Source organism: Tenrec ecaudatus, chromosome 7, assembly GCF_050624435.1.
Source record: "Tenrec ecaudatus isolate mTenEca1 chromosome 7, mTenEca1.hap1, whole genome shotgun sequence".
Classification (NCBI taxonomy): Eukaryota; Metazoa; Chordata; class Mammalia; order Afrosoricida; family Tenrecidae; genus Tenrec; species Tenrec ecaudatus.
In genome coordinates, this window is record NC_134536.1 from 103105026 (window position 1) to 103118337 (window position 13312).

The following is a 13312-nucleotide window of genomic DNA, read 5'->3' on the forward strand; positions in this document are numbered from 1 at the left end:
GAGAACAAGCAAGGGAGCCACATACTGGTCCGTGGATCAAAGAGTGAGAGGCAAGAAAGGCGAGGCTCACCCAGCCATTTATCTCTCTGTCCTTCAACTAATTCCATCTGTTTATCCGCCAGGCTGGCACAATTAACTGTCTCAGAGCCCAAATAAACAATGTCTTTAACGGTAATTTTAGGAACAAGACACATTTTAAAGTACTTCTCTTAATAACCTTTTCTTTTCCTAACCTTACAACAAAAGAGTGCAATAGTAGCCCATAAATCAGGGGGTGCATTTGTAATGGGGCTACTAAGCCTACAGTGGCACTGTTCGGTGATAACGAAGGATACAAGAACAAAACTTGCAGAAGTTAGCCTCCCTGAGACTAAGCTTCTCTAAAACAACCTGTTTCAACAGTGCTTAAAAAGAATAGGATAAAAGTTGATGCAAACTTGAACTTTCTGAATGTCTGAAGTGCTAAAAACTAAAGAATGATCTCTATATCTTCACCACCAGATGAGGTGTCAGAACTGCCTATGAAATAAAGTGCACTAATAATATTAATACAGAGAAAAAAACCATCTAAATTGTTGGTTTATTTCTCAAATCGATTTTTTTAAAACTGCTCAAGTGCCTGGTGTGGGCCTTGCTGAGAGTTTTAAAGATGGCTAGACATTATGTAGTGTGACTCAACCGATTATTTTCCAAATAAAAATTGTCATTTCCGTAACACTCACTCTTACAGCCAGAGTTGAATCCAACTCATAGCAACCCTATAGGTCAGAGTACAACTGGCCTGGAGGGTTCCAAGACTAAAAAAATAGAAAGCCTCATTTTTCTGCCTCAGAGCAGCTAGTGGTTTCAAACTGCAGACCTTGCAGTCAGTCGCCCAACATGTATCATACCCATTATACCACCAAAGTGCATTTTCTAAATACGGTTACCACTTCTTACATGCTTCCTAAGGGCCTAAAATTACCAACATCTCAGCATCTCACTGTGTAATTTAATCTGTATAATCATGCTCTGAAATTAAAGTAATTACTGCTATTATACAAATGAAGAGATGGAATCTTAGGAAAGGAGTAACCAAAGCAACCCTAGTAATCAATGGTGGATCTGAGGGACTACACAGTCCAGACGACCAATCAGTGTGACTCAAAGGAACTGTACTATTACTATTATTTTTGCTCTTCCTTATAACAGCAGCTATTATTTGTAGAAACCTTACTACACGCAGGAACTGTTCATAGAGTCGCTGAATTTCTAAAAACAAATTTAGGAGATAAGTATTATCCCCTGCTTTGTAAGTGTCGAGTAAATGTGATGTGCAAAAGTCCTCTACAAATTCTAAAATGTTTCCTAAATATTACTAATAAAGTTTGGTGAGGACAACAAGGTAATTCAACATTTTTCACTAATAGGTGGAATGAGCTGCCCCATAGCCTCCCAAAACAATGAAGCCATTGTCATGCAGGGAAAGAAACGCATCTTCCTAATCACTATGCCTACTGAGCACACATTAAATCACAAGAACACAAATGAATTATTTTTAGAAGAGGGAGAACATGATTGAGCACCCTTTAACACTGGAATTTCAGCTGCCCAAATGTGGGTGTCATTAGCTGATTCCGGCAGTGATATTTATGACACAGACTCTAAAGATAACATGAATAGGATGGGATTAAAACTCACATCATGCAGCTTGATCCACAGCTCCCTCCCACCCACAGAATCAAAAGCCGCAGGAAGATCAGAGTACTGTGAGAACTTATCAGCACACCATTTAACCAAGAGCAAGGAATGCCCTTTAAGTTCATTGTAACAAAAGGGGAAAAAGCCACACTCAAAGGAAACGAAAACCTTCAACTATATGTAGAGCTAATTTTAAAAAACATAATATAGCCTCATGAACTTTAACGGAACACATTCAAACAACTATCATTTGATTATGTGAAATTCATGATTCCACATGACAGGTAAACTTACCTCAAGGATACTGCGGATTGGGTTCCAGACTACAATAAAATGAGCTGGTGAAATATTTTTGGTTCCCAGTGCATATAAAAATTTTAAATATTGTAAGAATTTCCAAAATTCTACACCAATACATGCTGTTGGAAAAACAGCACCAACGGACTTACACCGTAAGGTTGCTACAAACTTCTTTTTTTTTCTAATGCAGTATCTGCAAAGTGCAGACTCTTCATACTGCAATAAAAGGTTTACTATACATCTCATCTGTACAGTGATTATTAATGCTTAAAAAAGACAGCAATAATTTTAAGGGCTTCTAATTATAACCACAAAGAAAACAAATTTAATCAAAGATTTCCTTAATCAAAGAATTCAACTAAGGACTGTCTATAAATATAAGTTAGTAATGGAAATATTACTTTAGAAGAATGCCAAAACTTCATCTCACATATTTTGGACATGTTATCAGGACAGACCAGCCCCTGGAAAAGGAAAACATGCATGAGAAAGTAGAGGGGTAGCAGTAAGAGAGGAAGATCCTCAATGCAAAGGGAGTGACACAACAGCCGCAACAAGGGACTGAAGCATAACAGCGGCGCAGGACCAGGAGGTGCTGTTTCTTGTTGTACATGGGGATGCTATGAGTGGGAACCAACTTGGGGGTACCTAACAACAACAAAACTAATTGGTTGGGTTTTTTGGTTTTTTTTTCTTTTAACTTTTTAGATATACCTATCCTACCAATGTGTCCTGAAATTAAATATAAAGCCTTTAATCCTACCCATGGCATAGGAAAATTTTCTAGACAACGTCTTTAATGTATTTTATACTGGGGACCACTGAAAGTAGGAGCATTACATATGGCTGGCTAAAACACTTGCATACCTCTAATTTGTTTTTCTCAGCAGCAGCTTGCAGAGAAGGAGAGGGTACCAAAGGCTGAAGAGGAGCCTCCGAGGAGGAAATCTGTAGAAAGCAGATGAAAAAGACAGGAGGGGGCACACACATACACACACACATAAACACAAGAATGTAATCAAAAGTGATAGGCACAGGAAAGACACAAAAAATTATTTAATTCTGAGATACCGAAGCACTTAGAACCCTGTTAACAAAGAAAGATAATGCATCAACACAGTATAGCGCTACAGAAAGTCATGTGAAATTTTCAAAAGTAAAAGGTTTTATTACACAGAATAATGCAGATTTAGGATGGCTTTCACTAAGGTATAAAATTTTAAATGGACCCCAAAATGTAGCAGATATATTTGAAAAGTGTTTCTCTCACTGTTTACTTTTAGCCAATGTTACTACTGAAATATTAATGCCACAATAAGGACATGCTCCAAATAGCAAAAGATGAAGTGTGTTTTTATTTAAAAATGTTTTACAAATGAGAAATAAAACTGAAGTTGTAAGAGTTAATTAAAATTCCAATCAACTATCTAAGAAAACAGAAATTCCGGGAGAAAAATGAGTGTATTAATGTAAAGTACCAGCTGAGCAGAAGGCAGACTTATTACAAAGCAATTTATACAGTCACTTAAATATCAGCACACAAACCCACCATTTCCAATGATGTACGTGCTGAATTACTCCAAAGTATTATAAGACATTTATATATGCAGCAGATGCAATTTACACATGAAAATAGGTTTCATCTAAAAGCTTTTTCACACATCTTCATACCCAATTTCTACAAGCATAGCTGATCACTTTAATGGAAGCATTATCTTCCTGCTCTCTTTACTACCAAAGTATTACTGAAATACACTTACAAAATGTGTAGTAGATCTTTGGAGCCTTAAAAGTGGCATCTCTATATTGCCCTATCATAACAATAGTGCTATGAGAAATTTTCTTAAAAATAAAAGCCATTACACAGATTAGGTCATTATGTAATGTTAAAATAACATTGGAAGATGACAAATTCTCATTCAACCTGCTTGTTCCTAAGGTATAGTTATGGCATTTTTTTTTTAATCACAACCAAAAATTACAGACCAAGTGCCCCACCCCCTCTACTGTTGGCTCTGTGATAACTATGCACACTGACCATTTACTATTAGAAATAATGCTTAGAAGAAAGTACACAAGGAAATCTAGACTGTTGACATTGAAATGTTAAAATGATGCCATAGGGCCTTAGTTCAAAGACGGTTTGTTATTAAGATATTTACTTGCTAGAGATCTTCAAATATCACCTTGTATAGAAAGAGCACATGACACAATCACTTAAAAAAATAACACCCTATATAACAACTTCCTTGCCCAATACGTACATGCTGAGCTGTTATAATCCTAATGATTGGGGGGGTGACAAGGGTTGGTAAACCTTAGAATCGGAAAGATAATTCATCACAGAAGTATTTACGCTCCTCTTGAGAAAAAATGCCGGCACTGAAAATTCAGAACCAGGGATATAAAACTCTATTCCTTAGATTTGACACCCAAAGCATTAAGAGTTTTAATACTCAGAATACATAAAGAACTCATAAAACTCAACAAAAAGACTAACTCAATTTTTAAATGGGCAATTCAAGCTGCCACACTTTTGCTGAACAGCACTGAAAGAGCTCCATTCTTTACCCATTACTCCAAACCTGCTACATGTAATTCTGACTCACAGCCGCCCAACAGACCAAGTAGAACTGTCCCAAGAAATTGCTAAGAGCAGAAATCTTACAAAGGCAGAGCTGCATCTTTTTCCTCCAAGAGTGGCTAAGGGTTTGAACTGCCAATTTTGGGGTAAGCAGTCGAACACTTTAACTATTTCATGATCTCGTTAATCACTGGAGACCTACACACCAACATGACAATGAGCTGCCCACTAGGATGTCCATCATCAAAAGCAAAATAAGAAAGCAAGTGTTGGCATGGATGTGGGGTGGGGTGGGGTAAGAAGAGAACCTATCTCCATAGCTGCAGTGGAAAACAGTTGAGGAGTTCCTTAAAAAGTTACACACAGGCTGTCACTATGCCCCACTAATCCCACTCCTACATGTACAGCGAAGGAAGGGAAAAGCAGTGAGACGTGCACACACACGCTCATCAGTGGTCCCAGCAGCACTGTTCACCGCAGTCATGGAGACAAACCACACGGCTGACAGGGGAATGGCTACCTCAACTGGAACCTGATGCAGCTATAAAAAGGCATGCGGTTCTAATAGACCCACGGTTTACTTTGAAAGATCATGAAGTTCCAAAGACCACATTGATATTCAAAAGTTAGCATTTTGAAAAAAATGGAGGATAACCATATCTGACTATAAAACAGAAGGTAACTATGTATCATCATAAAACTGTCAAACCAGAGAATTGTAATCCATCTAAGACAGCGGTTCTCAACCTATGGGTCGTGACCCCTTTGGGGGGGGGTGGAACGACCCTTTCACAGGGTTGCCTAAGCCGATCGGAAAACACATTACAATTTGTAATAGAAGCAAAGTTACAGTTAAGAAGTAGCAACGAAATAACTATGGTTGGAGTCACAACATGAGGAACTGTATGAAAGGGTCAAAGCATTAGGAAGGTTGAGAACACTGATCTAAGCTAACAACTAATTGCATGAAACGATTATCACAGGCAATACTCTGATCTTGCACCTCATCATTTGTTACTACCAGGTATATGTTGTTAATGTGCAAAATATTTTTCACTATAGTAGTGACTTATAATTGTAACATGTTAGCTAGCTATCGAGACAGAGGACAAATGAGTAGAGGTGTACATGCTATATATAACATAAGTACACCTTAAAACTTTATACTGAATGAAATAAGACAACACAAAGGAATAAATATTGTGCAATCTTATAAATCTGAAAAGGTCAGAACAGGCTGATGTAGACACTAGAGTTTAAAAACGATTAGCAGAAGTGGGAGGGTGGTGAGAGAAGGTAAGTCACTCTTTTGGAATATTCAGTGTCTGTTCACGGTGATGGAAACTTGGCCATGGGTACTGGTGATGGCTCCACAACTGGTGAAATTGTCTTGAAAGAATGTTAACCCCACCCCCCCCCCCCAAAAAAGGTCGCCTGGTTCAAAAAACAAAAATGAAACCCACTGCGGTCCAGCTGATTATGGCTCACAGCGACCGCACAGGCAGCAAGAACTGCTCCCTGCAGTTTCCAAGGCGGCAAACCTTTTTAGACTGCCATGTTTTGTTCCCGCAGAGTCACTAGTGAGTCCAGTGAGCAGTGCAATGTGTAACCCACTGAGTCACCAGGATGCCTTCCTAGACCACAGGTGAGGATTGATTAGGAAGAGATACACTTTTTTCAGTGATGGAAAAGGCCCCCTGTATTGATTATGGAGGTACAGAGGTAAATATGTTTGCCAAAACTCGATGAACTCTACCTCAAAATGCCCACATTTTGTGTTGTATAAAGTATACCTTATTAAAGTTGTTTTTGTAAATAAATAAGCTAAGTTACGTATATAAGCAGGTATATAAGAGACTAACAATGACAATAGGAAATGAGGGAGCTATAGAATATATAAGTACATTGGGGGATTAGCAATGCATATGAAGGAGAAACACAACCTTTCAAAATCTTGTTTTTCCTCGAATAATATTTCTATCAACATATCTTACTTATTCCAACATACCCCTTCCCTTCCCGTACAGTTCTGTTGTTCAGTCACATTGGGTGGGGCTAACAATCGTTAATGCTAACAACCCCTTTCCCCCCACTCTTCCTGTACCTTCAGGAAACCCTTACTCCTGTCAGTGTCTCTGAGGGGCCATCTATCTTTGAATGCCATGTACCGAGAGCTCTTAAATGTACAAATGAGCATATGCAAGTCTAACATGACTGATGAAGTATATCACGGATGGAGCAGTAGGGAAGGAAATCTTAAAGAACCAGAGGGTAGTGATTCAAAGTCTCTTAACACCATCTCCTTCTTACCACCTCCTGTCTCACAGCGAAACAAAAGCCAGCCTCAGCTGTCAGCCACACACAACTCCTTTGAGTCAACTTCCTACGTTGTTTCTCTTGCCAGTAGGCCATGAGCAAAATACACTCATATTATTCTGAAGCTTCATTTAGTTGAAATTTTTAAAATCTTTACTACTACCCTTTTAAATAGAATGCTACGATATAATTGTGTGCTCTATAACACTGCAAAATATATGCCCGCAGAAAAGCACCTAATGGGTTAACTGCTAATACCTCAGATCCATTTTAGATATTCTTGGTTTTCTAAATGAAGATTTAATCTAAAAGGGTTACCCCAAGTTTCTCATGCTGCCTTGGGACTGACGCTCACAGGCCCTGAAGCCTAAACCTGAGTTCATCTGCTTGTACCAAAAGGCCTGCCCAGCCAGCAGGAAAGGCCCCCTTTAATCAATCCCTATCAGCCAGACCACCTGACCCAACCTAGTCCTCCACTCTCACATTCTGCCAGTCAAGCACTCTCTCCCACAGGAATCGTGCACGCTCCCCTGTTAGCGTAAAGCCCGCCTCTACCATCACCTCTGTGGCTCACTCTGCTCCAAGTGCTAATCCCATGTGCCCTTGCATGGTGTGCTCTGTGCTCTGCCAGGTTCTACGTACAGGAATTCAGAGTTGCCAGTTCTTTCTGCTCAGTGTCACAAGTCATGCATTTGGCTGCCTCTCAAATCCTAGGACACAGTGCCTTCCTCCACCAAGGAGGGAAAGCATGGTTAACAAAACGCTATTCCACAACTTTAAACGTATCATGCAGTTCAACCTTTTCAGCATCTAAGCATCATTTTATAAATATAAGAGGCCTACATCTTGATATGTTAACTTCAAATCTTTGGCTAAGAAATGCACAGCATTCTGGAAAACTTTTGAAATGTGCCTTCTTAATTGCCACCGCAAGTCATCTTGTAGCTCATAATTCAGAAGAGACTATAGAGGGATTAAAGAAAACTCAAGACAAAATATTGCTTATTATCTATCTATAATGTTATAGTTAGGGTTGGCAATTTAACTCTTCCTAATAATCCACCTGTCTAGCATTCTATTATACCTACAAAATTCCTAAGGTGAAATACTGGTTTAACTTTTAATACTAAATTTTAACATATGGCAAAACACTTGAAGATGTTATTGTTTTTAAAACATAAGCACACACATATATATACAGTTATGATGAATCTTCAAAAAATTTAAAAATATGAATTATGAAGATTATGTATGGATTCTGTTTTGGGCACCAAGATAAACTCACACTAACTTGCTATGTATCTGGGCAGGATCTAATCGGAGGCACTCGGGAGAAGACAGAGCAGCATGGATTCTGATAAAATTGAAGTAAGAATAAACATCACAGTTATAGTGAAACTTAGGTGGAAAAACAGTAAGGTCATTGATGCTTTACAAAAAGTTGGTGGGGACAAATGTCCCGAAGAAAGCAGCAGTGTACAAAAAGAGTAACTCCTTTTGAGACATACCAAATGCTGTGGAAGGTGAAGCCTGCAGCAACAGCCACCTACATCCATTGACAAGGAAAATACTATCTCATTTAGGCCCTATTTGAAGAGGGCCAACGATTCACAGCAAAACAATAATCTCAATTGGCTCAGCTTAAATTCTAACTGAAAAAATTATAGTGCAAATATTCTACTTGACAGTTGTCTAAATTATTGAAACTAGATCAGGTACAGACAAGAACAGAATTTTAATGGATATTTTTAACAAGTGGAATCAAGATCCCGGGGCATTAAATAAAAAGTAACCAGAGACAAAGCATAGCTCTATCAGTAGGATCTTGAGACAAAAAGCACCATTAAACCAATGGCCACCAGGAGGTAGAAGGGATCCAGTCAAAGCAAAAGCAGGTAGACCAAAAGCAAAGGTCATGGCAACAGTTTTTTGGAGGATATTCAAGGCATTTTGTTTGTAGACTTTGGGGAGAGAGGGGGGTTGATGAAGAATAATTACACTTTGCTTATTAGAACAGTGTTCTGATAAGTTTAAGCAAAACTAGCAGAAAAAATGTTGGAGAGGTTTTCTTTGTTTTGTTTTTAATCATGGCAATGCTCTCTTGCTCCTGTGTCTCAAAGAGTAAGGCAATATTGGGAAAGTTTAAGAAACTAAGAGAAGGGTCCAAAAGGTTCATGAAAATGAAATTAAAAGATGGCTATTTCCCTGTGAACTTTTTGCTTCCTGCATGTACTAAAGTTTAAAGAATTGGAATGAGTTGCTCATTTTAAAGCCACAACTCCTCATGTATTAGCTATCCTCCCAAAAAAGAATTGAGTAAATTAGGTAGTTATGATTAAATATGTATTAGAGTGTGAGCGATTTCTCTGCTGGTTTTAAGAAGTTGCAATGAGAGAAGCCTCCAGGAACTGAGAATGAATGGTATCCACCTGTCTTAGTTACCTAGTGCTGCTACAGCAGTATATAGTTTTAATAACAGAACTATCATCGCACTGCAAGCTACAAATCCAAATTTCTTGGGGGAAAGGCTCTCGCCTCTGTTGGACCTAGAGATAAAGTCCTTTCTTTTTCCAACAACTGTGGGCTTCGTGTTCCTTGAAGATCTCCATGTATCTTGGTACCAATCTTCCCCAGACTCTACAAAGTTCTCTCAATGCAGGGATCCTGGGTTCAAAAGATACTATCTACTCTTCACTCTTCTTTCTTGGTGGTGGTAAGTCCCTCACTTCTCTGCCTACTTAATCCTTTTTATTAGCTCAAGAGATTGACTCAATAGGAAACGTACCCTGCTATAAACTTTCATGGAAGCAGACAGCCACATCTTTTCCCCACAGAGTTGCTAGTAGATTTGAACAGGCAGCCTTGTGGTTAGTACTCCAACATTTACCAGGCAGCACTACCAGGGCTCTGATTAACATCATAAAGGTAAGGATTTACAACAAAAAGAATAACATCAGATGATAAAATGGAGGATAATTACATCATAATGTTGAGAATCATGACCCAGTCAAATTGGGAGAGGGACACACACACACACACAATACAAGTCAATATATAACACCAACCAACAGCTAGCAAGTACACAAGACCTCAATCATACAATCACAAAGAAATGAATTCTGCCAACAACCTGTAAGCCCGGAATAGGATCCCAAATTCAGATGTGATCTTATGCCTTCATTTCAACTTAATCAGATTCTGATCAGAGGACCCAGGTAACTTCATACCCCTATTTTTAATCCACAGAAACTATGAAATAGTTAACCCACTCAATGTGTAGTACATAGTGATAGACCACCATGTTGGTGTCTAGCACTACGCAGTTACTGTAAAAGATGTAAAAGAAAACTTAAAAATCTCCTGTTTAAAGAGGCTGTCAACCACTAAAACATCTAATATAAAAACATTCCTACCTGGAACAAATTTTCCTTTTTGTTTGTTTTCAATCCTTAATCTGAACGTTGCACTTTCCCACTTGCCCTTAAATTCATACTTACGATGTGACAGCATCAAAATATGTTCTGTTAAACTGGGACATGTAACCTGCACCTCCTACTTCCTCAAAAGTTTGTTTATATGACCAGGCTCCTACTTGTATTTATTAACAGAATGCAAGACACACTCGTCACAATTACAAATAAATTTCTAGAAGTGATGAAGTGCCACACTACCTAATCCCTCTCATATGCTTCATGGTGGATGTGGGTGGAGCTTCGTTTGCAGGCACTTAATGAAATGCTGAGCAGTTCAGAGGGGTGGCAGCTAATATTAAGTACATCTCTACTACCATTTTGTTGTTGCCTTTTGCTTCGTATTTTGAAATGTAAAGACTACAAATGGTCAATAAATTTGCTTTTTTAAATTTAGTTAGTACTGCTTTAAAGCAGAGGAATGGGATTTAACTTCCAGTCTTTACTGCAAGAGCCTTGTTTAAAATAAAATTTTTAAAAAAAGAACAGCAGCAGCACTAGAAAATGAAAATTAAAACTGGAGGTGGCAAACTAAAATATCAAATACAAAAATAATCTGGAGCCATCTAATATAGGGGTAAAGCCAAGTCAAGTTTAACAATCATTTAAACAGGGGCAGACCCCAATCTCAAAAACATGGACAGTCCTGCGTCCCCCCAAGGATGATATTCCTGCTCAGAGGAGTCAATGCATAGAAAGGACCATACGGATGGCCCCACGACGAGACACGACGTCCCTCACTGACCCACAGTGCTATAGGGGACAATACTGGAGACACAGTGAGGGAATTGTGCCCCATTTGACCCCATCACACTGGGGTGAAACACTAAGGGCATGCAACAGAGCAGCAAGGGGAACAAAGCAATGAAGCTCCCCAAGTTAGACTGTGGGGCCAGGGCATGACACCCCATCAGATTCAACCAGAAAACACTCCTAAAATTCCACAGAGACCCTGAACTTTTTATAGGCATGTCTTTTCTTGTTGTTTTGTTTGCTGTCTTAATTTTGTGCTTATTATTGTCTCTACATATCTATCTAGATTAAGATAGGCAGGATAAACAATCTGGAGGAGAAAACGAGACTGACAGTTGGAGGGTCGGGGGAAACAGGAGAGGGGGAGGCAAGGGAAAGGAAGTGGGTGCTAAAAAACCCAGGGACAAGGGAACAAGAAGTGAATCAAAGTCAATGGCAAGGAAGGTATAGGAGGCCTGGTAGGACTTGCTCAAGGGCAACGTAACCGAGAGGAATTACCAAAACCCGAATGAAGACCGAACATGATAGTGGGACAGGAGGAAAGTAAAAGGAAATAGAGGAAAAAGCAGGGAGGGAAAGGGCATTTATAGAGGTCTACATACAGGAATGTACATATGTAAATATATTTATATATAACAATAGGGAACTAGATCTATATACATCTATTTATAGGTTTAGTATTAAGGGAGCAGACAGACATTGGGCCTCTACTCAAGTATTCCCTCAACACAAGAACACTTTGTTCTAATGACCTGGAATTCCGTGACGCTCACCTTTCCGACAGGATCACTGAAAACAAAGTAGGTGTATAAGTAAGTGTGGTGAGGAAAGCTGATGGTGCCTGGCTATCAAAACATATAGTGCCTGCGATCTTACAGGCTTGAAGATAAACAAGCAGCCATCTAGTGAGAAGCAACAAAGTCCATATGGAAGAAGCACACCAGCCTGTGTGATAATGAGGTGTAGGCGGGAGCAGGTATCATACATCAAAGGCCCAGAACAAAGAATCATATTGATGCAAATCAGGGGGAGGGCGAAGTAGAGATCCAAAGCCCCTCTGTAGACAATTGGACATCCTCTTACAGAGGGTCACAAGGAAGAAACGAGCCTGTCAGGGTGCAGTATAGCACCAACGAAACATACAACTTTCCTCTAGCTCTTTAATGCTTCCTCACCCACCCGTCCCTGCTATCAAGACCACAATTCTACCTTAAAAATCTGGCTAGACCAGAGTATGTGCACTGGTCTAGATAAGAGCTCACAACACAGAAAATACAGGACAGATAAACCTCTCAGGACTTATAATGAGAGTAGTGATACTAGGAGGGTACAGGGAAGGTGGGGGGAAGAAAGGGGAAGCTGATCACAATGAAGGACATATAACCCCCCTCCTCCAACGGGGATGGACAACAGAAAAGTGAGTGATAGGAGACATTGATCAGTGTAAGACATTAAAAAAATAATAATCATTTATAAATTATCAAGAGTTCATGAGGGAGAGATGGGGAAAATGAGTTGATCTCAAGAACAAAACAAAATGCTTTGAAAATGATGGCAACAAATGTACAAATATGCTGGACACAATAGATGTATGTATGAATTGTGGAAGAGTTGTACGAGCCCCCAATAAAATGACTTTAAATAAAAATCATTTAGACATTCTGTTTATTATATCAAAGTACAGCTAGTATTTAAACTGTCTCTCTTAAATAATCCCCACATATTTAGTTTATATCCTGTTTAAGGTACTTACGTTCTGTGTGGTTTAGTCTATCTTATCCCCACTAAAATATTTTTGCTCTGTACAAACCAAGTGCAATGGCCTTTTTATTTTGGTATTTAAGAAGCTAGTGACTGTAATAAGTTATGGTAATTATTAGACTAAACTTAAACCTATTGCTGAAGATGCCACAAAGGATATAAATATATAACCTAACTCTTAAATATGGAAGGTTAGTGTCCTTGTATTTTGATCACTGAGTTCTTAGAATGCAAACTTATTTTCAAATCATTACTTTGCCAATAAATTAATACAAAAACTATATCTTCCTATGGGTTAAATTTAATTTGTGTAATAGTATTAATGAAATGAAAATGAAAAACTATCATCTTGAGTAAATAAATTTTCGTTTAAAAAATGTTCAAGCATACCAAAATGCAAAATTATGGAATGAATAAGGTTAAAAAAACTTCGTTCAAAAATGAAACA

At 38.6% G+C, this 13312-nt stretch overlaps 1 protein-coding gene across 3 annotated transcripts in view; it reads right to left on the minus strand.

Moving 5' to 3' along the window:
- SMAP1 (small ArfGAP 1) overlaps positions 1-13312 on the minus strand; it is a 147433-nt gene that overhangs the window by 43248 nt on the left and 90873 nt on the right. Inside the window, exon 5 of one of the 3 annotated variants that reach the window (XM_075554915.1) lies at positions 2848-2928. The exons of the other annotated variants lie outside the window; for them this stretch is intronic. Within the exon in view, the coding sequence (XP_075411030.1) occupies positions 2848-2928 (81 nt within the window). The remainder of the gene's footprint in view (positions 1-2847; positions 2929-13312) is intronic. 3 annotated transcript variants of the gene reach the window in all.